The sequence below is a fragment of the Amblyomma maculatum genome, chromosome 5, assembly GCF_055883805.1.
Source record: "Amblyomma maculatum isolate TAMU_Amacu chromosome 5, ASM5588380v1, whole genome shotgun sequence".
NCBI lineage: Eukaryota > Metazoa > Arthropoda > Arachnida > Ixodida > Ixodidae > Amblyomma > Amblyomma maculatum.
In genome coordinates, this window is record NC_139348.1 from 106,575,068 (window position 1) to 106,598,328 (window position 23,261).

Below are 23,261 nucleotides of genomic sequence, written 5' to 3' on the forward strand. Positions count from 1 at the left end.
TTCTTCAGTGTTTTTCGACTGGGCGTGCACTTACTGATAATGATAATAATGGTAGTAGCGATTATAGCGACGCTGCATTTAGAGACGATGATAATGATGGTAGTAGCGCGATGACAATGACGGTGCATTTAGTTAGCAATGACGATAGTAGCGATTGTGATGATGATGCCATAGTAGTAGAGATAACAGTGACGATGCGGTTAGGTGAAAGCAGTCCTGTAAAGTGGCTTTTGCCTTTTGCGCTCTTATGAAGATTTAACCGCTGCCCTGCAATTTTTTCCATGCGTATAATGCTCCATTTTACAGAAAAATACCAGCTGCAGTGACCACAAATTCGGTGAAATGCATGGTCGCGGAAACCTATAGCTGGAGCAATGCTAATATTTAGCTCATATACAGGGCCCCAGTGCAAGTGCTCCATCGCCGCGCATGCGCACAAGGTGTTTGTATGGAGACATTCAGGGGTCTAGATTGTGAAAATGCTCAAGAATAAAAGTTGATCGAGAATACTTTGGCAATATATAACTTCCAAGAAGCACAGATTTCTAAGCCACACACTATAGCGTCGTCGTATAACCCCTAGCTACCTTCTTTGTCACATGGCAAAAACAAGATTGTTCCTCTTCCGCCTTACTAGTAATCACCTATGCGGCGGTGGGGGCTAATGGATAGGGTTTAACTTAAACTGAAGACAACGCGGCGAGCTGCGGAACGAAAAACTGCATGTTAAGAGACAGGGAGAAAGCAGAGTTGACATTCCAGTCGAAATCAAGAAGAAATGAACGTGGGCAGGGGCAGGATATGTAATGCGAAGGCAAGGTGGCCGATGATTGTTAAAGGAAACGGGCTAGAGTCAAAGAGGAGGCAAGCGCACAGCAGGAGGCGACAGAGGTTGCAGGTGAGCGGATGGAAGTTAGCGTGGATAACGTGGCCGCTGCTGGCGCATGCAGGACCCGGTTAATAGGAGAAAGGTGGGAGAGGATTCTATCCTGTGGGGTATGTGGTCAGACTCATGACGACGATGATAACAGTATGCTTTAATAATTAACATACGAGGCTTGTGTTGCGCGTTTCATTAATTCGTGGCAACTTCGCTGCTTTTGGAGCGGAGCGTGCCGAGTAAAAACAGGTACCTGAATTTTTTAATTCTTGGGAGCTTAGGTTGGTCGACGTTATATGATGATACCGGCGCATACAGAAACGTAGCTCACGAAATTTTTACTATAGGACGGCATTCAATGACAGCTGGAGAATGTCATTTCAAGATAGATTATGGAACTAACTCAAAATGTGTCCATCCGACAAATTTCCATTTCCATCTAGCTCCAGACGGAAAATTTCTAGTTGCCGACAGAAGCGAACACTTTCAGCCAATCCAGCTAAGAATGCAACTCAAGCAGTGACTTTTTCCAGCTGAAAATACCTTCGTTTCGATGTGAATACTACATCTGTCTTGGACGGAATGGTGCGAGGAAGCGAAATAACGGGTGGGGCGCCGCCGTGTGGCACAGTGAGGGGAACGGCACAGAGAGGGCGATGCCTGGCAGCGGAACGTCAGGCGGATGTCAGAGAGAGAGAAAGAGAGAGAGCGGCGCGTCAGAGAGGAACGCGCGGGGAGAAAGGGTACAGCGAGTGAAGGCAAAACAAGCTGGGGAGTGACGAGATTGTATGCGCAAATGGCTCCACACAACTTCATCGCAGATTCACTAATGGCTATACGCATGCAGAAGCCTTCCTATTGGACATCGTCAATATATAGCTATGATCTCGCAAGATACAATGTGAAATAAACTGTAACGGGCCAGATGGTTGACGTAGTCAGGAAACATTATAGCAGATACGACAAACAATTAAGAAAGGATGGACACGGGAACAGGCGACATCTTTGCCGCATATCTCCCCCCTTTCCCCGAATATGATAAATTCCCCCCCCCCCTCCCGAATACGACAGAATGCTAGCTGGCTGACTGTGGCAAGGTGAACACCTACGAAGAGATATCTGACAACTCCATAAAGAGGGGGGATACACAGAAAACCGCATCATACTAGCAAGGTGGGGAATGGCGACAGTCCAATAAGTGGGCTGTCAATATAGCTAATATTAACGGAATGTTCACCACGCTCTCTATGTGCAACGTGAAGGTCCAAAATGCGCTTTTACTAAGCTTTACCAGTGTGTGCGGTGAGCCTGCTTGCGGCGTCACACACGAAGCAACCGTCGGTGGCTTTCCCTCGTACTCTTCTCCTGATTCACATTAGTTAGCCTTCATCTTTGTCCATTCTCTAAGCGTATACGTTTCGCTGTTGTCTTTCGACGATGCGACCACCACGCCACTGCCTGCGCGGCTTGTTTTTGAAACGGCGAATAATATATGGCCAAACCCGATCCCCTGTCGTCCCGCGCGGACCACAACGGGCATAGGGGAGAAAACCTGGGCCAGGGGGCGCTGCGCCGCTCTGTGCGTCAGCGCCCTCCATGGAGATCCCGTCAAAACCTACGCGCAGTGCGGCCGCGTCGTCTGCTCCCCGCCGCATAGAAAAGCATGCTGTCGTCTGCTCCGCGCTGCTCTCCAGCACGTGCTTGCGCGCGCGCGCTCGGTTGTTTCTCTCCTCCTCCGGCCGCATTCTGGCCGCCGTCGTGCTCCAACAAAGGGGGCAAGAAAAAAAAAAAAACTGCAATGAAAAAGTGACGGCGCGCTTTTTCGCAAAACTCGTGAAAGTGTTTTTCTCTCTTCTCTCTTTCGTGTTGAAACGGTGGTTGTCGGTTTTTTTTTAGGTATCTCGTACCGCTCGTATCTCGCACCTCTGTTTGTAATGGCGGTGCCGCAGCAGCCATCACAGAACCAAGTCGGCCTCAAGAAACAGATATATGTCATTAATGCCATCACTCGGCGCTTATAAAGGGAAAACACATACGTTAATCGTCCTATCCTCATACGCGATCCTGCTTCGGGAGCTCAAAACTGCGCATTCGCTAGAGGAGATAACTGAACTAGGGATTGCATAGCGTAGCTGTGGAATAAAGAAGACAAAGGTTTACTTGGAGAGATGTCCCCGCCTGCATGAAAAGTCGTCAGGCATTTCCTCGCTCTTCGTCTCACGGAGAGAGGAAACTGCCGAAAGAATGGCATGCCTCGGCTTCTCGTCAATGATCCAGGTCGTTAAGAAACCTTTCATCGTTAAAGGTAGATAAGTCATTGATTTCGGATGGCAGCGCCACAGCAGCGAACTCCCCCTGACCGCTGTCAGCAGGAACCAAAGGGTAAGGCGGCATGCTTTGTGCCTTTGTAGGGAACGCGTCCTAAACGCGCCGAAAGCAGGCACCACGGCGCCGGCAGCATCGCCTAAAACGTCTGTCCCCAAAGAGTTGAATAGGCCCCTTTCAAGTGAGCAGTCACAAATAGAAAGGAAGCTCCCCAACCAGCGCCCAGAGCACTCGTCGCTGTGTACACGCGTATCAATTCTCAACGAGAAGGCTGGACCCTTCATTCTCTGAACAACAGGGAAGAGACATCAAGAGGTGCCGCCTCAAGTCCTTCAAAATACCTGTCGCTTGCCTCTGCCTTGGAGTACCGAATTCGCGTTCATGTTTTTTTTTTTTTTTTTTTTTTTTTTTTTTTTGTCTGAGCCTGCCAACAAGCGCTCTTTGAAAACAATGTCCGCGGCGATCAATTAATCATAATTTCTCACTTTCGAGAGCACCGATGAAAAGCGTGCCTCCAGCCAGCCTCTATGTCAGCCGGGGCACAGAAAAAAGCAAAAGTAAGAAACACCACTGGCAAAGAGCGCCGGCTTTGCGCGCACAGACGCACGACCATCCCCCCTCGTCCTCTCTCCTTCTCCCGCTCCGCTTGCACGTGCGGCTGCCTGTAGCACGCGCTCCCGAGCGAGCGGGCTGCGCAGACTCCGCAGACAGCCGCGCGCAGCGCGGGCGCGGATGCGCGTAGGTTTTGTAGTTCCTCTCCGCTCCGCTGGAAACCGAGCGCTGGCGTCGCGGAGCAAACTCCAGCTTTGGTTCCCTATTCGTCCAGCATTTACGCGCGCGTGGTCGCCCGCCACGCCGCGCTCACTCGTTGTTGTACACGTCGAAGCATCGCGTTACAGGCCAGACGAGAGCCAGAGATATATATGCGGGGTCAATGGCGGCGTCGAGTAACCCAAAGCGGCAGAGGCGTTAAACACGACGGCCGGGAGCGACATGGCGGGAGAGGATTTTCGTCCTGTTACGCCGGGCCGTGAGACCCGACTTTCGAAATCGTCGCAGCAACAGCCGCGCGACCCGATGTGTCACCATATGTAGTACGCACTCTTTCAGTGCATGGCATCAGGCGTCATCGCGAGCGCGAAACGTCTGGCTGTCTCCGTCCGATGTCGCCGCATATAGATCGATGCAGCGCATGCAGCTGAAAGGTTGAGCACGAAGGACCCAGGGCAGAGCCTGTAATTACGGCAGCCATGTTTGTAAAATGGAAACGCGGTCACAAAGCCCAGCCTGCAGTGATGACAGCTATGGTTGTGAACCAGCAACCCGGCTTGAAAAACTAGCCTTCGATATCAGGAGCAATGTTCTTGACCTATCGAAACGCTATAGAAACGCAGCCACAAGGCTAGGCCTGTTGAGGTCACGATGCGATTCTTGAGAACTGAAAAAGCGGAAGCAGTTGCTAATGAGAACAACCGGAAGTGTGGTCGGAAAGTTCAAGTTGCGATTGGCGCTACTACGAATCATCGCGAGTCGACAGGGGTAGAAGAAAAATGACTGATTGACTTATGGAAGGGAAAGGTGCGGTAATCTGTCTCACTTGTTTTCTGTGGACACCTCAACCGCGCCGTAAGGGAATGGAGGAAGGTGGGAGAGAAAGTGGAATGAGAGAAAGAGGAGCCGTAGTGGAAGGCTACGGAGTAATTTCGACCACCTGGGGATCTTTAACGTTCGCTGACATCGCACAGCACAAGGACGCCTCTTCGCGTGTGAAGTGGCGCGAAACGCAGCGTGCGTGTCACTGCCATTTCTCGTGATGCCACATCTTTCGGCTTGCCATTGCGTGATATGCATGACCATGAGATGTGGACGCTCTGGACATGCAAATAACGAGGCGTCTTGGGACGCCGAGTTATTGGGACTGTACAGCTGTGACGAAGTGCAAATGCCACGGCGTATGTTATTCCCAACTTCTTTAAGCTGATGCGTTCTGACGTGAGCACGGTGCGCGCGCTATGCTTATATATATATATATATATATATATATCACGCCTCAGTTATCTTTTTTTGTTTCGCAAACTTGCCGTAAAGAATTTTCTTGGAGGAACCGGAGAAGGCTCCTCCTGCTCTTCTTGTCGGTCACCCACTTGCAGAAGCCTCTTCCCTTGTCGCCATTAGTCCCACTTCCGTGTGTTCTTGACGTCCTTGTTCCTGCACAAGTCCACAGTAGGTGGCAAATATCCACCTCTGCAGAAGGTGTGGAACACTTCGGTCAGGTGACGGGTCTTATGTCTTCTGGAGAACCCCACCAAGACGTGAACGACGGGGATATCCCTACTTTGTACAGGCGACTTCTAAAGCAGTGGAACGAAGTCTGCAACCGAGCTGACGGGCAACTACATCGTGGTTGCACATGGAATCTATTTCGGCACCTCCTAAACGAAACTAAGACCAAGTCACACCAGCGCGATCGCCTGGCCTGCCTCATACACACCGCCACACAACAACGAGGAAAAGACTCCGTTATCAAGGCCCTGGAAGCCAAGTATCTGCCACACACGCCAACGGAAACCCACCCGCCATACGGGGGGCTGCCGAACGCATGGCTCGACCGAGACATTACCATGTCAGAGGTACGGGCAGCGCTGCACGAGCTCAACGCCCGCTCAGCAGCCGGCCCCGATCTTATTACCAACAAGATGCTACGCAACTTCGACTATGCATCGATCGAGGCCCTAACCCGCTACTATAACGAATGCTGGCGTTCGGGCAAGCTCCCCCGACAGTGGAAAACGGCAAGAACAATCCTAATCCCGAAACCGGGCAAGCCATCGGATATCGGCAACTTGCGTCCCATCTCGCTCACGTCCTGCGTGGGCAAGGTGCTTGAGCACGTGCTTTCCAACCGATGGCAGGAGTACCTGGAAAAGGAAAACCTATATCCGGATACGATGATCGGCTTCAGGCGCAGACTCAGCACACAAGATGCCATGCTACAACTTAAACAAGAAATAATCGACAAGACACAAGACAGCAAAGTAATTCTGGGACTTGATTTACAAAGCGCATTCGACAAAGTCAAACACTCAGCCATATTAGCACAAGTATCGAGACTCAACATGGGGGTAGCGAGCTACAATTACATCCAAGACTTCTTGACCAACCGCACGGTTGAACTGCACGCCGGAGACCTTAAGTTCCCCGAACACAAGCTCGGAAGCACGGGTACCCCGCAAGGTTCAGTCATCTCGCCGTTGCTCTTCAACCTTGTCATGATCGGGGTAGCGAGAGCAGTAGAGGGGACCGGCGTCCGGCATACGATCTACGCCGACGACATTACCCTGTGGGCGGCAGGCGGCACCGACGCCAGCATTGAGCAGCAGCTCCAAGAGGCTGTTACTGCCATCGAGCAACACCTTAACGGCACAGGCCTAGTGTGCTCGCCCGCCAAATCCCAGCTGTTCGTCCTCACACCATTACAACGGGGACGGAAACGCGCTCCCCCTCGGGAGTGCGATCACATAAAGATCGTGGCTGCATCGGGGCAGCGCATCCCCGAAGTTCCCAAGATCAGGGTCCTGGGCCTGCTACTAAACAAGAACGGCCGCAACGACGAGACCATCAACAAGATTACCACCAAGGCAATGGACGCTATCCGGCTCATACACCGAGTCTCGACACGATGGGCAGGCATGCGTGAAGACAGTCTTCTGCGCCTCGTCCAGTCGTTCGTGATCAGTCACATCGCCTACGTTGCGGCCTACCTCAACTGGCAGGCCGCTGACCGGACAAAGATAAACACGCTGATCAGACGGGTTTACAAGACGGCGCTGGGATTAATGGGGACCACGAGTACGGCTCGGCTCCTGCAGCTCGGCGTCCATAACACCTTAGAAGAAATAGCCGAGGCGCAGCTCACGGCGCAAATGGAGCGCCTCTCTACCACCAAGACAGGCCGCAGTATACTGACGTCCCTGGGTTACAATCCCCGAGCTCCCAGTCGGCAATCGTGCGATATCAGCGATGAGGCGTGGGCCCACATCCACGTGGACCCCATCCCGAAAAACATGCACCCCGAGTACAACCAAGAACGGCGGCAGGCGCGGGCCAAAGTCCTCGTCGAGCAACACGCCCAGGACCCGCACGCCCGGTTCGTGGACGCTGCGGAATACAAGCGAGAAGGATTCGTGGCAGTGGCCGTTGCGGCGGCTACCGGCATCAAAACAACGGCAGCGAGCGTGCGGTGCACGGACTCCACAGACGCCGAGGAGGTTGCCATCGCTCTGGCGATCTCGGAGGCCGAGTGTCGCACCGTGCTCAGCGACTCGAGGAACGCTGTGCGCAACTTTGCCAAGGGGCGAGTGTGCGCGCCGGCGGCCGCCATGATCAGTAAGCTCCAGCTTCAAGACCGCGGCAACACTATCCGCATCAAGTGGTTCCCGGCGCACGCGGGAGATTGTGCATCCTCACCGAATCACAACGAGACGGCCCATTCGGCGGCGCGAGCGCTTACCTTCCGCGCCCCCGAGAAGGACCGTTCCGAATGGTGGTTCGAAACAAAATACAGAATGACCAGTTACGAGGAAGTGACAAAATTTTACCGCCTAGCTCGACGGACAATGCCGCCGCCTCACCCGGCACTTAGTCGGGAGGAGGCGGTCATCCTAAGGCAAATGCAAACCGGGTCACTCCTAGCCCCGGCAATGCTACACGTCCTCCACATCTACACGAGTGATATGTGCAGTGTATGTCAAGTGGGTCCGGCGGACCAATGGCACATCATGTGGGACTGTGCCAGGTTCCCGACCGAAGCTGCATCCAGGACATACCCGCCGGAACTTCAAGGTGCTGTGCAGAATACAGACAAGGACATGCAACTATGGGCCGTCCAGCAGGCCCGGGGTGCGCTCGAAAAGCACAAGCCTCACACCCACCACAAACGGGTCAAATGAGGTAGTGCAGAGTAGGGCTTAACCCTGGGTAGACGCTTGGCCAGCGTCACGACGCGTTAACCCGTCGTTTGCCGGCTCCCTAATAAAGTTATACATACATAAGCGGTGTTCCTATGAGTAGACGGTTCTGCCGTCGTCTTTGTACGTCGTAACCGATAACTGCCGCACTCACCCGCGCGACAATATTTTTTCTTTTTCTTTTTTAGGTGGCATAATGTGTTATGCATGCGAGCGAAGCAGACTTATATCCTACAACTCCTTTTATCAGAAGGGAGTGTACAGGCAGTTCTACTCCCAGCCGAAGCAAGAGTGCAACGGCATTTAACTCTCCTGGTGGTTAAGCTGCTGAATGGAGAACACAGAAGCCGGTTACTCCGTAATGTGGGCGGGGGAAACGGGGCACTCCGAGGACTACGCGTGAGCTATGCGGTTATGCCTCATGTGTCGCAGATAAGAAGCCGTGATGCTTGGCACACAATTATAAAGAGTTAGCTTGCCGGATACGTACACTAGCGTAGACGCAATACCTGTTTACCGGACCCCTCCCTGCGCAGGTGCAGTGCCGCGATCCCCCCCCCCCCTAATGCGCGTGCGTAGGTGGCGACCGGTAAAGTGTAACTCTACGCCAGTACGTCTCCACAAGTTGGAACTTTCTCGGTTGTTATGCTCCCCCTCCGGGAAGCATCTCCGAGTCAAGGCAGTGCAGTGAACCGTGAAGATAGAAGCCCGCCCACGACGCTCGCAGAGATTTAACGCGTGCATGTTGAAGGTCCCTCCTCGTAAGATAAGTCCAAGCTACGATACGGCGCTGCAAGAACTATGGTGAGGCAGGATGCCCCTCGCTACCGTCTCGCACTACGCCGCTGTTTTATGGTGCAAGTGAAAGAGAATGGCATAGAGATTTTCACGTGCGCGTTTTCTAGCTATATCTATACGATATCCACTGGATGGGCAGCGCGCTTGTTTACGGTGACACAATAAGCAGCAAATACGCCATCGACTTCAGCCTTCTGTTAAAGAGGATAAACACAACGTTACAGCGAACAGCGTATACTTCGGACTCGACACACACGCACACACAGACATAAGGAATAAATAATTTAAGAACAAGTGCACACGGAAGTCGGACAAATATACGACTACTTTCAAAAGCATCATCGCCCAGTAGCAGTGATAAAAATTAGCCGGTGTTTAACTCCCCCTTAAACCTATTAAGACGTGCAAAAGCACCGTTTGTGCCGGCTGTACTCGGCGGTTAAGCATTGAGGAAGTGACACTGAGTTTGCCAAAGAGTCTCTACTGCGTGACATGCATCTGGAGGTAGCCGTGTCGGTTCAAATCCCTGCCGCAAACAACTGGACTGGCAGATAGATACTGAATGGGAAGCGGTATAATGGTTGACACCACACTGTGCAACGTTCAGAGCGGCGAAAAATAAAATCAGGAATCGATGACGAACGCCTTAAACGAAGCGTGGCTTTATGGCCAGCTTTGGGAGTGGCAATGATGACGTACAAGCAGTATGCCTTTCTTCTTATGGGAAGTGGGGGAGGGCAGCCTGATGGGGGAGGGCAGCCATGCGGCATGCCTGAAACTCGCCTGATAAGGGAGACTCTATCCCGGTGCTTCCGGTGGAAGCGAAGAGGTTAATTCCTCCCTTGCTTCCTTCGTTCGCATTTTCTTTTTTTTTCCTTCCGTGATTTATACATCTTTCTGCGTTCATTCTCAAATCGGAAAATCGCTACCTTATCAGTGTTCGGTTAGAAGGTCTTTGGGCGACCATAATATCACCCCGGCGCGGTGTATTGTTGCAAGATTGTTTCCTGTTCGACACCCTTGGCAGCTAGCCCGGTCGACAGGGTGACTCAGCATCTCCTCTCGCTGGCGGAAGGGGGCGTGTCAATGGTGTCGCGCTACTGCGGTACGCACACGTGTGCGGATCATCCCCGAGCAAGATCGATCCATGGATCGATTCAGCACGCTTCGCTGCCACCCAGCGGGAATCAGCGCACACACACAACCTAGAGCTGGTGAGCTGTTTTGTAGGTGCAGATGTTTTGTCACGAATGTACCACTGCTAAACGCATAGAGCCGCGCAAGCGTAACTGAACGTATTCCTGATCTTCCCGAGCATCTTCGCTCTTTGGTCTTTCCATAACGAAGCGCATTTCACAAATATTATTTTTCCCCTCGGCAGAGCTATATATGCCGTAGCATTCGTGCTGTAGCTCTGCCGAGTTATCAGCTCAAATAAGAACAGCGGGCTGAAGAGGGCAAATGCACGGCACTATATATAATAGACGTCGTCACTCGTGTCAAGAGTTTGAACAGGACTGGCAGAAGCAGTTAAAGCGTCTTCTGTTGCGGAACATACATAAAATCGAGTCGAGAGAAGCGCGGCTGTCAGATTTCGAGAACGAGGAAGGCCTAACAGAGTTGTCCTGACTCTCCTAGTAGTGTTAACACGGAGGCACGTGTATGGCATGCTGCAGTGTATGGTGCCTCGATGGTCATCGCGAGTGCATCGAGGCATCGTATACTGCAGTGTAAAGTCGCTTGCTGCAGTGATGCCTGCAGCATGCACCGACTCTCTGGTAGCAGCCACATAGGCTACAGGTGAAGCTAGGCGCAGGGCGAACTACGGGCAGCGATGAACGAGCTGTGCATGATCGAGCGGCCATCTTTTCCGAGGCACGTCGGTCCCGTATAGCCACACAACGCGAGAACGTGTACTCACTGTGATATCCAAGAAGAGCGATCTAGCGCGGCCTATAAGGGACACTAAATCCTTTATATGCGCATGGTCAGTGTAGCAGGCGGCTACAGTCGAATAGAACTGAATCCTCCAGTAACCGGCACACGTAATTCTTCCGTGACAGAAAGTAGTTCGGTTTTAAGGCTTTTCTGGTTGCGTAAATTGAAAGCTAACCATCAGGCTAAGTTAAATATTAAGAATTTCAAGATCTCGGCCTTATTTGGTACAGTCAAATATTAAAAACAATTCTGTTTACTGTTCAGCAGAGTAATACACACATCACGCATCACTGCCCATAGTTAGCAACTGCTGCTTTTTTTTTTTTTTTTTTGAAGTTGTATCCTAGCTACTTTAGCTATCAATAGGCGGCACAGTTGTACGTTACTGCTGCGGCAAAACTGCATACTATGCGCTTCCAGCTTCCTGTCACCCTCCTTGATCCCTCTGAATGTCTCCAAAAGCGGCAGAAGGCACTCACTCACACATGGGCGGTGATCCCGCATGAGGACGAGACTTACATGGATCGACGTGTCATTAAGTGTAGGTCCGCGAAAAAATCACGCACTTTGGAACACGCCCGTCCGTAACGGCCCTGTTCCTGTCTTCGTTAAGTGTGCCCGTATGCACGCTTTGGGAAGGACTGCATCCTCCCGCTGCTGGCATTCAGCCTTGGCCCTCTAATCCCGATATGCGCCGGCGCACTGTATAGGATCGGCTCCGTGCAAGCGTCCGGAAGCTCAGGCGAGTGCCACTGTTGCGACGCTGTCTACAACTCGCTTGATGGAATAATAGAAGGGAGACAAAGAGAAACGCAAAAAGCGCGCCCATTGTTCCGACAGTACGCGGCAGGCGTACTGCGGTGTCCCGCACGCAATGGGCAGTCTCTGTGGCTCCCCCCCTTCCTTTGAGGGCTTTCAGTGGGAGCATTACAAGTGAACGAAGGCGAAAAGACGCATTCTTTTGTAGCTGCTGTTGTCCCTAATTTGCGTTTTCAAACGTTTTCAAATGGACAGAAAAAAAGAAACCAAGTGTCGTAAGTGCTCGGCGATCGTCTCCGTAATGACTACCGCGAGAGTTTCTTCTAAAGCGAACTCGTGAGGCACGCGGCCATGCGTTGCCACGCTGTTACACCAGCCGTTTTTCTCAATTTTTTTTAATGACCCCAAAAGTCATCTGGCGAAAAGAAAGGAAGTTTTTTGAGTAAAGTAATTTTTCGCTTCGCGTCTCTGCCATGTACAACTTCCACTAACTAGCCCTACACTTTTATTTTGTTGCGCCATTAAGTTCGCGCATGCGCATTTTCGGCACTGAAACTACACCGTCCTGAGCGCACCATCCAGGTCCTGAGATATCCGGTGACGCCGACTTGACTCCAGCTACATGCAAGGAGATCCGGTATCTGCTCTACTGTATACTCGCGGTTTGCCCTTGGCTGTCAATTGAATGCTCATATACCTTAAATGTCAGAGGTCTTCAGGTGCCGAGTACGCCTCCGCGGTGTTTACCTGGCGCATCTGCCGCTAATGTCTCCACTGAGCACACGCTCAGTGACCTGTCGAGGACGTCAGATGTCACTGAAAGTGACAGCTCTGTCGGTTAGTACTAGTTCGATATTAGCAGTGTGCTCCAACATAGTGTAAATATGTTGTTAGCACGATGTCGGCGTAACTTCAGCAGGGTGTTAACACGGCGTCAACAAGGTGTCAGTACGGTGTTAAAGTATGGTGTCAGCACGGTGTTAACGGTGCTGCGGAACAGCGTCGGTATGATATATAAACGTGGGCTCAGTATCTTACACCAATGCGGTATCGCACAGTGTCAATGCGGTGTCGATGCGGAGCCAGACTGTCGGTTACGGTGTGAAAGCGTCGGCTTTAATACTGTGTCGACCCGGTAGCAGCTCTTTTCCATCACTGAGCTCCTTTACAATGCCTTTTCTACACGCTATAAAGGCATGTCACCGCCTTCAACGTATAGCCTAAAACACCGACGTTACCTCGCTGGTCGAGAAAGCCACCCATCTGGGCCTGAAGAATTCGATACATTGCAAGAACGAGGAAGCAGCGCCCAAAGGGCTTCCGTCTCGGCCAACGCCACATGACACATTACGCACATGCCCAGGGTGACAAAGATTCTGAAGGTGAGGGTCCTCCATTATTCACTCATCTGAAAATATAGAGACTTTCACTGATGCACGGAGCTCACAAGGCCTGCAGATGCAAACTCCCTGCATGGGTTCATTACTTTTGAGAAATTTAGTATACCTTCCACGTGCAACAGTGAACTATGACATTGTCAGGCCTGCTGCTGCGTCCGCTGCTTACCTGTCTCAGCTGCCTATGTATCTTGTCCTGCAACGGCAGCGCCCCTCTCCATCTGGCTTCTAGTTGCCTCGCACGCATTTCCCCCCTTGAACTCCATTATTTGACTTATGATATTCCACTGCCATCATCATCAGCAGCAGCAGCAGCAGCCGGACTATACCCACTGCAGGGCGAAAGCCTCTCCCATATTTATCCTATATTAACCTGGTCATGAGTTGGCTGCATCCATTGACCCTTACGAACTTAACGTCATCCGCCCACCTGACTTACGCCACGTCCTGCGACGCTTTCCTTCCCTTTATCGAATGTTACCTTTTTCGACCATCGGTTATCCTCTCTTCGCACTACTTGCCCTGCCCATGCCCATTTATTCTTCTTGATTCCTCTAGAATATCATAAACTAGAGTTATCTCCCTGACACCCTCTGCACGCTTCATATCTCTTAACGTTGCACAGCTACCACTTTCCGTTCCATAGCCTCACAGCTGAGCACAGGTAAGATGCAACTGTTATATAATTTTCTCTTGAGCGATACCGGTAAGCTGCTAGTCATAATCTGCGAGTACTTGCCAAATGCGCTCCACCGTAATCGTATTCTTCTAGTTGTTTCCCTTTTATGGTGCATGAGGATCAGCGGTTACTACCTGTTCAAAGTATAAGTAGACATTTCCCTGTAAGATATCGCTAATATATCCTGCTTTAGGGCGAATAGTAATGGAGTTCTATACCCCAAGTAATTTTTCTTGCCATACGGCCCTCTGAACGGTATTCCATTTAATTCCGAACATTTTTCGTAACATATTAGCCTGTCTCAAAACGATCACTTATATAGTAACCACTGTACGAACTTCACAAGCTCTTTCCACTATTAGAGGCATATTGACAGGGGTGGATGCAATCGTGGCTCACTGCGCCTGCGTGGGAGAGGTCCGGTAAACCGATATACATCTTCGTCAATACGTCTTCGGTAAGCTAAATCTCTTTATTGTATCGCCTGCTTCACCACGTTTCGGGTGCTTGTACGGTGTTTTCGACTGATCCGAGTGCTCGGCACCCAACACCTGCGCGTAGCAATCGGACGTATATTGGGCGGGCGCTCTCAAACACACTCTACGGTGGTGTACAGCTGCAGCGCGTCTCTCAAAAGGGATCCGAGATAAAAAGAATACAAGAGCGTCGCCTTATCGCTGTATTTAGTCAAACTGTCAGCGCGTTATCTCGCTGCCTCAGTAGAGCGCACTCTAAACGTTACCCTCTTCAGTACACACTGCCAACGTCGTTACCGAGGTCCTCGCGATATGCATACAAATGGACACCGACTGAAGCACATCTGATACAGCTCGAGCTTCGGAGCGCTTGTTGTACTGCCGTGTCTGCATATATCTCGCCCTCATTTATTGTTTTTTTTTTTTTCCAGTTTCGAAGAGAGGGTGTTCACAGTGTACGTGCCCGTCGTATATGCAGAAATGGCCTCAACAAGCATAAGCTGCCTTGATAGCGGCGAAAAAATGAAGCTGCGTGCCCGCATATATTTCACATGCTGTCGTATAACATGACGCAAACTACGGTAACTGTACTGACCAACACTACATTCCTCACCCGTTGCATCTGCTCTAGTAGTGGGAAAACAAGTGCCGGTTGGGGAGAAGGGGGGGGGGGGGGGGGGGGGCATGCTGCAGCCTACCACCACAAGGTGGCACCAAGGGCACGAAGGTAATCCCAAAGAGAAGGAGGAAAGAACTGCGTGTCGTACCGTTTCGGGCGGCGGATCTCTCTGCGGCCCTTCCCAGCAGGTCGGGCAGGTCGCCCTGTAGGAGCTGACTGGCCGCGGCGAGGGCGGCACGCGCTCCGAGCCGACCGCTGCGGCCCGCGTCGGCGGACACGAACACCGACCGGAGAGCTGCGGGAGGAAAAGATACACTGAGTGTGACATGTGGCATTTCTGGAGAGGAAAACAATGAAATTCACTGCTCCAATTCCGCGAGACACGAAATACCAACCACAATTATAAACCAACTGAAGCCACACCACGCACTCCGCATGTATGCAGGTATAATTATGTGGTACGTCAGGGAGATTGTGGACAGACCATAACGACCTCGCCATGCGACTACGGTGCACTTATATCTCAATCTCTTTCTCGGTGACGCATCAGGCATTTGAACCTTGTTGATGGAGCCCGAAGACCGTCCTTGTTGTTACAGCGACTTCTCTTCTTACTCTCCAATCAGTCAATGTAAAACAAGTTCTCGTCATATTCCAAATGAAATTTCTGGCACGTAATTAATAGCAAAGGACATGACATCTCTTGCAGTCTAGCTCATTTACAGATCATCAGGGTCTCTGCTGCAATGAAAGATTGAAACAGTTAGGCTTTCCGTCCTCGGCACCTCTTTAGGAGCACAAAGCGAAGTGACGTTTTATCAAAAAGAATGCGGCACCTTTAAAGGCCCAATGATGATCCTTGTCTCATGAGGGCAAAAGAGAAAAGATATTTCGATATTTCGAAGACCCGTCGTATGTGAATAAACCATCATATAACGTCAAAAGGGTGGCCAATAAGTTCGCCGTTGAAGTTATTTTTACAGCATCCGTTGAAACTGCCTAGCCCGTGCCTGACTAGCAGGTGCCAAGACATTAAAGGTTCATGACAGCTATTAATTTGCTCCTAGTACGGTTGGTGTGATATATAAGATACCTCTTAGCTGCGGCGATGTTTACATCGGGCAGGCCGCTGTCTGGAGAGCATGTTATATCCCTGAGCCCATATACGGTGGCTCGTACTTGTATTTACGTATCACGGCATACAAACATAACAAACCTAAGAAATGACACGTTTTGCTTGTTTCTATACGGCAGTAAACGGGCGCGCATCTGACAGGCTAGCTCGGGAGATTGAAGGAGCTCACATGATCAGGAAAGGCGGCCGGTTCTCCTCAACAAATAAGGTGAAGTTTCTTGAACGACTGCCATTGTTCGTTGTTGGTATAGTTTAGTTGTTTGATTTCGGCCTTCCTTTGGAACTTCGTGTTTTATGCAAAGCTACGACCTCTGACGACCTCGTTCCGTTTGTTTGTTTGTTTGTTTGTTTGTTTGTTTGTTTGTTTGTTTGTTTGTTTGTTTGTTTGTTTGTTTGTTTGTTTGTTTGTTTGTTTGTTTGTCTGTCTGTTTTAACAATATTTATTGCCTCAGGGCATCAGTAGAGTATGATATGAAGAATGAGCTAATGACTAAATGAATGGAAAAAGGTTGGCTGATTTTATGACGTCCAAGAGCGAGCGATGATGTGGTCCCTGCGTCCAAGCGAGGTCCGTTGTTTTCGTTGCTGATATAGCACTGCTAGTGAGGTTGACCCTGATAGTTCGTGCACGAGCAGTTGTTCGATAACTCTACTCCTGCACCTTTTTGTTTTGTCGGTTGGGCTCCATGTTAATATTTCGCGCTCGTCCATGTGCTCCTCCCTTTAGTCACATGTGTTGCGCGCCGGGGTGGCGCAGTGGTTACGGCGCTCGACTATACTGTTCCCAAGGACGCGGGATCGAATCCCGGCCTCGGTGGCCGCTTTTCGATGGAGGCGAAAGTCAAGGCGCCTGTGTTGTGCGATGGCAGTTAACGTTAAAGAACCCCAGGTGGTCGAAATTTCCGGAGTCCTCCACTACGGCGTCTCTCATAGCCTGAGTCGCTTTGGGACGTTAAACCCCACAAACCAAACCAAACCATGGTTTTCTTTCAAATCTCTGCTTTATTTGCACAGGTTGTAACCACATCGTCAGGTGGATATAAAGAGAGTGTTGAGAAAGCGCTCTTGATGAGTCAAAGTCACTGAGAGGCTTCTCTGCCTTGGAGTATATTTACGAAGGTAGCTGTTTCAGGACGCCGATAAAGCCTACAAGAGACCAGTTGGCCAAGAGCTCAATCATACAACAGGCGCAACAACTTAACAAGGAACAGATATGCGGACAGGTAAAGCTAGCCTTTGCGCAGATAACACTTCCGAGTTGTCATTGTCGCGTTCCCTGACCTTGCCTCGAAGACACTTTTCAAGGGGACGGGATGGGTGTGGACGTGAACTCGTGCTGGGATGAAAAGCACGACCTAAGGAATCGAGCGCTGCCAATGTTAGCGAAATATCGGGGGCACAAATATTTCGCCAGCCCCGCCATGGACGGTCACGTCTCGCCTGTTTTTCTTTACGTCGCGAGGCTCTTGTTTGTCCAGCGACGCCCCGTGGGCGCGAAAAGACTCCGCGGAATTTCCGTGTCCGCCGAGTACAGGCGATTCCAGCAGCTAGCGCAGTTGACTCACGCGCACGTGCACATGAAGTCATACGCGAGGTGGGTGTCTTGTGTGCCTTTCTGATGAAGAGACCATTACTTCCCCGCAAGGCCGTGGCGGTGACGGCGCTTGGAGCGTTTTGTGCAGCTTAGCGCGAAGGCCACGAGTTCGACACCCTGGCGCGACTTTCTGACATGGGTGACAAGGCGCATGCGGCAGCGCGTAATTAAATACACTTCCCTTTTTAAGCTGTACGCTCAGTGTACTGATTTCGACAATATATGTGCGGATTGTTCACGTGCGCAGAAAACCATGCGATGTCATGGCACCATTTTGGAGTACAAAGCGCAGCTATACAGTGGTCCGGTCCGGAGGAGGTGAGAAAGTCCGATTATATATGTGCGTGGCCATTTTCAGAGTTTCACGTACAACAAAATGGTGGTGCAGCTTCTGCTTGCTAACCTCAACACTTCGAGTTTTCTACTTTCTCGTCCTCTGCTGACATTTGGCAGAGTAGGATAGAAATTAAAAAAAAAAGAAAAAGAGATCATTGCTAACTATGGTGTGTATTACTCGGCTGAATAGTAAACGAAACCAGTTTTTGATATTTGGCGGCACCAAACATGCCAGAGGCATCGGAATCCTTGTGCTTATGACTCGGTCTGATGGTTAGCTTTTCGTACAGGTAAGCAGACAAGTTTTAACAGCGAACTACTTTGTGCCACGGAGGAATTGCGTGAGCTAGTTGCTCCAGGCTTGAGTCGTATACGATTATAACGTAGACCTATAGTGCCTTACCTGACACCGGCTACGCAAGCGCAGTTGCTACACCTATGCCAGTGCGCATGCGCAGGAGATGTTCGGTAAACCGGTATACGTATACCGTCCGGTAAACCTATATACGCTAGTACTTTCCGCTATGCTAAACGCCTGTTGCGACTGCATGCGCTGGTTTGCAGCACTCAAGCAAAAATTTTGACCATGCGACAGACTTCGAGCGGGTTGCAGGACTTTTCGATCGAGGCTGCCAAGATTGCGGAAAACACGGCACGAATCGGACACAGACACAAAGAGAAGCCAGAGAACACGAGGGCATCGACGCACTCTCGAGTCCGGGGCGACGAACGAAGCTAATTGGGAGGAAACGGCGGCGGGCAGGGCTCCGCAGACGCCAAGGGTCGCAGCCCTTCGAGAGGTCGCATTCACACTTGGGCATTCAGCTTCAACAGAGAGCGGAATTCGCCCCTGCAGATGTGAGGCGGCGCACTGCGAACTAAAGACGAGCAACCGCTCTTTTTTTTTTTTTTTATCTGTACAGAAATCGATTTTCCACCAAAAAGACACCCGCGGCAGCGTATTTCTTTCGCTCTTTACAACAGTGTGAACGCACCACACTCCCATTCCCGCTAATTGGGTACGGTATGGTACGTTTACGCTGTAGATGCATGACAGCTAAAGGAAGCGGTAGGCAGCCCTCAACGGAGGCCCTATCCATCCAATGGCTTCGACCTACGTCACATATGGTTATTCTTTTTGCACCTCCTAGCGTGACGTCGCAGGGGGCGGGCGGGTGGAGCGGATTAACTGAGGCGTCATGGACAATCAGTCGACACCATTGGATGGATATAGGCTTTTTTTTTCTTTTTTTTTTTTGAGGAGTATTTACCACTTAGTTTTCTGGTTGTGGGCATAGAAAGAGAGCGAATCCTTTACCATAAATTATTTTACGACAAAAAAAAAATTTCTGCAGTGGGGGACCGGTCGTTAACTAAAGAAAAATAGTTTTTGCCTCGTGAGCAACAGGGATAGAAGTGGAAAAGTGCGCTAGCCTCCTCGCTCATGCCATCTCTCGTTGCAACCGAGCGGTCGCGCTGAGCAGGCGTGTCAGGTGTGAACGACGCAGCACTTTACAGCGCGGTTTCAATACTATAAAAAAAAAAAAAGAAAAAAAAAGAAATACAATTCCTAGCATTAGCGTGCACTCTGAAAACCATGAATTGGTCGCACCAGTCTGGGCTGCCTCGTCTAACAGTTAAACTATACGCTGTATCAGATCCTTTCGGCGATGAACAGGTACAAATGCGATCAGTATACGAAAGGGTACATCCCAGTTGGATTCAATGCACAGCTTATTGCTATGGCATCGCACTATAAACAGGTGTTAAAGGGTTCGTGCATAGGAGATTACTATTTGGATCGGTTTACGAGGTTTAACATTCCAATGCAACTCGGGGCTTCGGAGAAATTCGACCACTTGCTGAAGTCCCTTAACGTGTACTGACATCGCACAGTACACCGGCGCCTTGCGCATTGCATCTACCGAAACGCGCAACATCTACCGGGACCGAACCCGTGAGAGACTTCTGATGTGTCGGTATAAGATATTGCATAGTGGAAATAGCCCACAATGTTAACAGTCAAACAGCAGCAGCACACGGAACTGACAGAGAAGTATAAGCTTCAGAAGCATGGTCGAGGCAGCGTTGCTGTTCAACTCACGTCACTTACTGTGACCTCAATCTGAAGGCGGCAACGGTGCACGTAACAGCCTTGTGGTGTGTTGCACATGACATTGCGTTCAAACCGAATGTATACAAGATTGGTGTATCGCCTATAGATTCGGAGAACTCTGATTATTTTCATTTTTTTTTTTTAGCTACTTCCTCTTTACTCAGGCAGACGCTTTTGACACTGCACGGCAGCGGACGACTCAGACTCATGCGACTGACGCCAGACTCTTACAAAACCGTGCCGGTCTGACACATATCAGCCGAAGAACGGAAAGAGGCGTTTCGACACGATGCAAGACGCCTCTTGGACGCTCTATCTGCATCGACAGGCACGCGTGCAGAGTACCCGTCACGCCTCGGCTCGCGTAAACACGCGATGTCGTCACTGTCATGGCTTCGTTTTATTTTTCCTCCTGTGCGCGCCGCTTTATCCAGGGCACGTAAGATGTGCACTGCATTCAAATGCTTCTCCCATATCACTCCTATTAACCCGATCTTGCATAGCTATAGCTACCTCAGTCCCGGAGACTTCTCATATTGTCACGGTGTGAAGTCTCTGATCAGAAGTCACCGCGGGACACAGGAGTAACAGAAGTCAAAGTGCGGCAGGAAACTAGCAGGCCCGCTTCGACAGAAGAACTTCAGTTTCTTCGCCTCGAGGAGACGAACGTCGGTTTCTTCGCCTCGAGGAGGCACACGCTCGCGATCAGCACAGAGGGAAAATAAAGAATGAAGCGTGCCATTGCCCCCCGGGTACAAGAAGCATCGTCCCGATGCTGGGAGTGCGGGTAGAGATAAAGAAAAAAACCATTGCACGAAGGGCAGTTGCTCACGCACAGAAAGAGTCAACACTATCGGTCGTAATACGGTTTCAGGCGGACCACGTGGACCACGTCCGGGAGCGTGGAGCGTCGGGACTTTTTAAATCCATCAGGAACAACCTCATAGTTTAGGTCCCCAACTTGGCTTACCACTTTGTACGGGCCAAAGTAACGACACAGCAGTTTCTCGCTGAGGCCTCGTCGACGTACAGGAAACCAAACCCAGACACGGTCTCCAGCTGTGTACCGGGCGTCACGGTGTCGGAGGTTGTATCGTTGTGCATCGCGGCGTTGCTGATTCTGAATTCGCAGCCTGGCCAGCTGACGGGCCTCTTCGGCGAGGTGCAGAAAGGTGTGAACATCTGGTTGTTGGTTGCCGTCGTCTAGATGTGGTAACATGGCATCAAGCATTGTGGTCACTTCGCGGCCATGGACCAGACGGAAAGATGTCATGTTCGTTGTTTCCTGGACCGCTGTATTGTATGCAAAGGTAACGTACGGGAGCACTTCATCCCACGTTTTGTGCTCTACGTCGACGTACATTGAGAGCATGTCAGCGAGTGTTTTGTTCAAGCGTTCGGTCAAGCCGTTCGTTTGAGGATGGTAAGGTGTTGCCTTCCTATGTTCAGTATGACTGTGAATTAAAATCTGCTGCAGCAATTCGGCTGTAAATGCGGCTCCTCTGTCAGTAATCAAAATCTCCGGTGCGCCATGGCGCAGGACAACGCAATTGATGAAAAACTTTCCAACCTCTAAGGCAGTACCGTTGGGTAGAGCGGAGGTTTCCGCGTATCGTGTAAGGTAATCCGTGGCAACAATGACCCCCCGGTTACCGGAGTGTGAAAGGGGAAATGGTCCCAGCATGTCCATGCCAATCTGCTGGAAAGGCCTCGACGGTGGATCTATTGGCTTCAAGAGTCCGGTGGGCTTAGTCGGCGGCACCTTACGACGCTGACAGTTGCGACACGTTTTCACATAGTGTGAAACGTCTGAGTGAAGTCGAGGCCAGTAGTACTTTTCCTTGAGCCTTGCAAGCGTGCGCGTGACTCCCAAATGTCCAGAGGTTGGTTCATCGTGGCAAGCTTGTAAGATTTCATCACGTAGACACATAGGTACAACAATCAGGTACGGCGTTTGGCTGGCGGAAAAGTTTTTCTTCATGAGGACACCATTGCGCACACATAACGATGACAGAGCACGCTTGAAAGCTCTCGGAGCGGTTGTACATGCACCGTTTAGATAGTCCATGATGTGACGAAGTTCGGGATCTGCAGATTGTCTTTCAGCGAGGCACTCTGTGCTGATGGCATTTAGCAGTATGGCCTCATCAGGAATTTCATCTGCGGGGGGATCTACAGGGGCCCGTGAGAGGCAGTCTGCGTCCGAATGCTGACGGCCAGATTTGTACGTGACAGTTATGTCGAATTCCTGCAATCGTAGACTCCATCTTACAAGACGGGTTGAAGGGTCCTTTAGGGTTGCAAGCCAGCATAGGGCATGGTGGTCAGTTACTAACTTGAATGGTTTCCCGTAAAGCAGGGGGTCGTTCACCACGCTGCGGCTTTCGCGCGTCGGCGCTAAATCCCGGCAGACCCATTCGTCGGTAATAGCAATCGCGGAACAGGTGACCAGCTTCGCCACAGTGGAAGCACAGCGGGCGATTATCGCGAGTGCGCCAGACGTCGCTTTTGCGTGGACGCACCTGAGAAATTCGAGCGGGAGGTGCTTGACGAGTGTATGCAGGGGCTGCTTGGTGCTGACTGGGAGGTGGATGCTGACTGGGAGGTGGATGCTGACTGGGAGGTGGACAGGCACGACGAGTGACTGCGGCGTAGGTCATGGCCTGCTGTGGTGGCATTGTCGGGAGTGGCTCGGGTGGGTTGAGTGCCTGGTGGACCTCTTCCCGAACCATCTGAGAAAGGCTGGATACTTGAGGGGGTGCTGCCGTCGAAAATAGTTTTTGCAGCTCCTCGCGTACGATGGCCCGTATGGTCTCACGGAGCACGTCAGTGCTACCAGTGTCCGCGATGGCGGCAGCAATAGGGATGGACGGCCGCTCGTAGTGCTTAGATCGCATCTCTAGAGCCCTCTCAATGGTAGTGGCCTCGGATACAAATTCCCCGATGGTCTTGGGGGGACATCGCACTAATCCAACGAAGATCTGTTCCTTAATTCCCTTCATGAGATATCGAAGTTTTTTTTCTTCGGACATGTTTGGATCAGCGCGACGGAATAGCCTCGTTATGTCCTCGAAGTAAACGAGTACGCTCTCGTTAGGGAGCTGAACTCTCTCTCGTCTGTAGGAGCAGTTCAGCGCGTTCTTTCCGAAAAACGGTGGTGAAAGCTTGCAGAAACTGGTCCTTGAAGGAACTCCACGTTGTGATAGTAGTCTCATGATTTTCAAACCACGTACGAGCTGAAC

General features: G+C 50.9%; 1 protein-coding gene across 3 annotated transcripts in view; it reads right to left on the minus strand.

Moving 5' to 3' along the window:
* Positions 1–23,261, minus strand: part of LOC146189144 (neuronal-specific septin-3-like) — a 124,324-nt gene that overhangs the window by 19,136 nt on the left and 81,927 nt on the right. For all 3 annotated transcript variants that reach the window (XM_084604055.1, XM_084604057.1, XM_084604056.1), the window contains one exon: positions 14,987–15,133. In XM_084604055.1, coding sequence (XP_084460181.1) covers positions 14,987–15,133 — 147 coding nt within the window. The remainder of the gene's footprint in view (positions 1–14,986; positions 15,134–23,261) is intronic.